The sequence below is a fragment of the Myxocyprinus asiaticus genome, chromosome 13, assembly GCF_019703515.2.
Source record: "Myxocyprinus asiaticus isolate MX2 ecotype Aquarium Trade chromosome 13, UBuf_Myxa_2, whole genome shotgun sequence".
In the NCBI taxonomy this organism is placed as follows: Eukaryota; Metazoa; Chordata; class Actinopteri; order Cypriniformes; family Catostomidae; genus Myxocyprinus; species Myxocyprinus asiaticus.
This window is the reverse complement of record NC_059356.1, coordinates 35,739,414-35,744,362: the sequence shown is the minus strand read 5'-3', so window position 1 is coordinate 35,744,362 and position 4,949 is coordinate 35,739,414. Positions and strand designations below refer to the sequence as shown.

Sequence of the window (4,949 nt, the reverse complement as noted above, 5' to 3'; positions counted from 1 at the left end):
CTGGAGTCGTGAGTTTAAATCCAGGGCATGCTGACTGACTCCAGCCAGGTCTCCTAAGCAACCAAATTGGCCCGGTTGCTAGGGAGTGTAGAGTCAAATGGGGTAACCTCCTTGTGGTCGCAATTAGGGGTTCTCGCTCTCAATGGGGCACATGGTAAGTTGTGCGTGGATCGCGGAGAGTAGCACGAGCCTCCACATGCTGGGAGTCTCTGCAGTGTCATGCACAACGGGCCACGTGATAAAATGCAAGGATTGACTGTCTCAGAAGCGGAGGCAACTGAGACTTGTCCTCCGCCACCCAGATTGAGGTAAGCACACCACCACTTGGACCTACTAAGTAGTGGGAATTTGACATCCCAAATTGGGAGAAAAAGGGAAAAAAAACAAGGGGCAATATTTGATTATCAGGGGCATTTTTTAACTTTATATGGGCATATTTCTTTCTAACCATTCTTAACATAAGCTGTCTCACACCAGTTTATTTCAAAGACTTTGTTTTAACACAAATTCTCAAGAACGATTACCTCTTACCCTTAGAATTAAATCAACATTAATTCATGTTATGCCACAATATGTATAACTATGACTATCATAGAATATTAAGGTGTATATTAGATGTTACATTATGAGGGCATTTTTTTGCCTCCAGATTTTGGATTTCAGGGGCATTTTTGCACTCAGCCCCCCTAAATTTCTGACCCTGTTGGGTCTGCTAAGATGTGAACCTGAGGGGAATTTCTTTATACATCTATTAAAAATGGACCTTGGGTCCAGTTTGTTCAAAGTAATTGCAAATATGGCAAAGAAAATTAAGAGTTAACAACTTAGTTCTGAGAAAATGTCTAGCATCATTTGATTGCATATGCCACTTGGTTAAATATTTTGTTAACTTATGCAATGGAATTTATACATTTTTAAATGCAACTTTTGTGTTCTAACACCTTTTGGGGCCCTCTACATTTTTCTGTGAGACTAATAAAACTAGAAAAGACACTGTTTTCTGACTTTTCTGGCCACTGTAAGGCATTAGGTGTTGACAGAATGTATTATGCAACTGGTTTATGTTGTACACTTCAGAAAATCTGTCACTCATGCTGCCAGAACAATCTCACATATTTACATCACACACACAAACACATTATTCATGCAAGCAATCATCACAACGAGTGGTAGTCCAAACAGATTATTCATCACTATTTTACCCACAGACACAAACACTGCGTCTATAAATTAAAATTATGATTCCCTGTGACAAACAGAAACTTCATTTCAGCCACTTTATGTTGATTAGATAAATGTCAGAAAATATGGCATTCAAGTTAAAAATGTAAATGTCATTTTCTTCAGAATTTTTATCCCTGTCCTATTTTTGGCCATGTTGATAAAATATATTTTCCTTTTACAAGCTTTCAGTACATTCATGAAAAAAGTTTTTTTTATTATCATTTTCCACAAATAGGGTCAAAAATAGCGCCTGAAAAAAAAAAATGAAACAAGTGGTACACTGCTCAAAATTACACTTTTTGGTAATTGAAAATAATTGTTTTAAAAAAGGTTTTCAATACAAAAAATTCAATATACTGTAACTTAAAAAGATTTTCAAAATTATGACATTGTTGCATTGCATTATTTTAATTGTTGGATTTAATCAAGAAAGTCAAATCTTTTAGGGGGGACAGACCAAAACCAGTGTTAAAAAAAATAAGACACTAGTTTTCCTGGTGTTCAAAATTCACTTATAAAGTTTGAGTATATTATACTAAATATTGAAAACACTTTGTCTCACATAGAAGTGTCACCAACACTTCAGCCTTTATAAACTACAATGGATATCCCCTTCTCACAGACAATTAACTAAATCATCATAAAGAATACATTTATAATGAACTCAAACACAGATGGACAGGCCAAATCCTTTTAATCACACTTACACAATGTATGATTTTACAGAGATTTCAGACATTTCAGAAAGACTTGCCTGTCCTTCGCATCATCTTATACTACAAAATGTTTGTCAAATATAAAAAATAAACAGACCCAGACTGTAAAAGAGGCTTGAGGTTAATTTCTGAGGGGTAATCGCAACAGGGATCAGCACTGATGTTACAAGGTTCTTGTTGTTTATATAAAACAAACCTGTTTTTTATTCCAACACACAGAACTGGAATTGAAACCTCCCTTCTAAGTAAGAGAAAGTCAGGTGAAGTTTGGGGGCAAAGGAGGAAAGAGTTAAGTTCATTTGACTCATCACATCGGGTAGTTGAGGACCACATCCTGTTTGGCCAGCTCCAACAACATAGGGTCATCGAAGAACTTGCTGATACTGACGTCCTCACTCAATCCCTGGAGGGAGAGAAGAGAGAGATGATGTAAACATATTCAAACAAAAGAAATTGATTGAGACTTCATAGATGCAAACGTGTCTTGCCTTGCGCCTGCGGGTTTTAATCATGAACTCTCTGGCCAGATGAGGGGCTGGCTGAGGCTCTAGAGGACGAATCACAATGCTCTTATCCAGAGGATCACCCGGAACAATCTAGAGACAGAGACAGTAATCGCTCAAGACAGTGACAAACGCTTCTAATGCCATGTGACACATAAACATACACAGTGTTACAGACAAGCGAGTCCAAGATGAGCTGCTGCTGACTCAATCTTCTGCTACTCAACATCAAACACATCAGAACACATCAACTCACACACACAGAAACACACATTTGTTTTTCTATCATGGTGGGGACTTTCCATTGACTTCTATATTTTTTCATACTGAGCTAATGATATTTTTCTAGCCCCTACATCTTCCAATTTTATGTTTTTCATTACAAAATTTAGTATATTAAGCCAATTTCCTTGGGACCCACAACGTAACTGATTTTAATTTTTACTATCCTTGTGGACATATTTCATATTTGGTAAATTTTTTGTGTTTTGTTATTTTGGACATCACAAAATATATGTCCAGTCTAGGGATGGAAATTAATAGGGGCTCAGGGCAAAAAATGCTACCAAAATTCAAAATATAATGGCAAAAAATGGCCACATAATGAATTCCTTTATTTATGCATACTTACACAAATTACTGTATGAAGTACATGTTGATGTTAAGTAAATTTAAAAGAGGTAATAAATCCTCCATCTAGTTATTCATATTGCTACTTTGTTAATTGATTCATTAAATTTAAGTATTTGACATAAAAGGATGACATTGTCTATTTTTTTAATTGTTTAGAAGAAATTTGCCCTTTAAAAGGTATAATATGCCCCTGAAAATCAAAACTAGAGGGCATATATACACACACACACACACACACACGTATATACAGTGCATCCGGAAAGTATTCACAGCGCTTCACTTTTTCCACATTTTGTTATGTTACAGCCTTATTCCCAAATGGATTAAATTCATTATTTTCCTCAAAATTCTACAAACAATACCCCATAATGACAACGTAAAAGAAGTTTGTTTGAAATCTTTGCAAATTTATTACAAATAAAAAAAAGAAAAAAAAAAAGAAAAAAAAAAAAAATCACATGTACATAAGTATTCACAGCCTTTGCTCAATACTTTGTTGAAGCACCTTTGGCACCAATTACAGCCTCAAGTCTTTTTGAGTATGATGCAACAAGCTTGGCACACCTATTTTTGGGCAGTTTCTCCCATTCTTCTTTGCAGGACCTCTCAAGCTCCATCAGGTTGGATGGGGAGCGTCGGTGCACAGCCATTTTCAAATCTCTCCAGAGATGTTCAATCGGGTTCAAGTCTGGGCTCTGGCTGGGCCACTCAAGGACATTCACAGAGTTGTCCCCGAGCCACTCCTTTATTATCTTGGCTGTGTGCTTAGGGTCGTTGTCCTGTTGGAAGATGAACCTTCGCCCCAGTCTGAGGTCCAGAGCACTCTGGAGCAGGTTTTCATCAAGGATGTCTCTGTACATTGCTGCATTCATCTTTCCCTCGATCCTGACTAGTCTCCCAGTTCCTGCCACTGAAAAACATCCCTACAGCATGATGCTGCCACCACCATGCTTCACTGTAGGGATGGTATTGGCCAGGTGATGAGCGGTGCCTGGTTTCCTCCAGACTTGACGCTTGCCATTCAGGCCAAAGAGTTCAATCTTTGTTTCTCATGGTCTGAGAGTCCTTCAGGTGCCTTTTGGTAAACTCCAGGCAGGCTGTCATGTGCCTTTACTGAGGAGAGACTTCCGTCTGGCCACTCTACCATACAGGCCTGATTGGTGGAGTGCTGCAGAGATGGTTGTTCTTCTGGAAGGTTCTCCTCTCTCCACAAAGAAATGCTGGAGCTCTGTTAGAGTGACCATCGGGTTCTTGGTCACCTCCCTGACTAAGGCCCTTCTCCCCTGATCGCTCAGTTTGGCCAGGCGGCCAGCTCTAGGAAGAGTCCTGGTGGTTTCAAACTTCTTCCATTTACGGATGATGGAGGTCACTGTGCTCATTAGGACCTTCAATGCTGCAGAAATTTTTCTGTACCCTTCCCCAGATCTGTGCCTCGATACAATCCTGTCTCGGAGGTCTACAGACAATTCCTTGGACTTCATGGCTTGGTTTGTGCTCTGACATGCACTGTTAACTAACCTTATATAGACAGGTGTGTGCCTTTCCAAATCATGTCCAATCAACTGAATTTACCACAGGTGGACTCCAGTCAAGTTGTAGAAACATCTCAAGGATGATCAGTGGAAACAGGATGCACCTGAGCTCAATTTTGAGTGTCATGGCAAAGGCTGTGAATACTTATGTACATGTGATTTTTTCCATCTTTTATTTGTAATAAATTTGCAAAGATTTCAAACAAACTTCTTTCACGTTGTCATTATGGGGTATTGTTTGTAGAATTTTGAGGAAAATAATGAATTTAATCCATTTTGGAATAAGGCTGTAACATAACAAAATGACTTTCGGATGCACTGTACATATACATATATATATA

At 38.4% G+C, this 4,949-nt stretch overlaps 1 protein-coding gene across 1 annotated transcript in view; it reads right to left on the bottom strand.

The window, feature by feature from the left end:
• Positions 1–1,413: 1,413 nt before the first annotated feature.
• Positions 1,414–4,949, bottom strand: part of LOC127450702 (116 kDa U5 small nuclear ribonucleoprotein component) — a 21,475-nt gene continuing 17,939 nt past the window's right edge. The window contains exons 27-28 of the mRNA XM_051714989.1: positions 2,429–2,536; positions 1,414–2,343 (exon numbers count right to left, since the gene is read on the bottom strand). Coding sequence (XP_051570949.1) covers positions 2,248–2,343; positions 2,429–2,536 — 204 coding nt within the window. The 3' untranslated portion in view covers positions 1,414–2,247. The remainder of the gene's footprint in view (positions 2,344–2,428; positions 2,537–4,949) is intronic.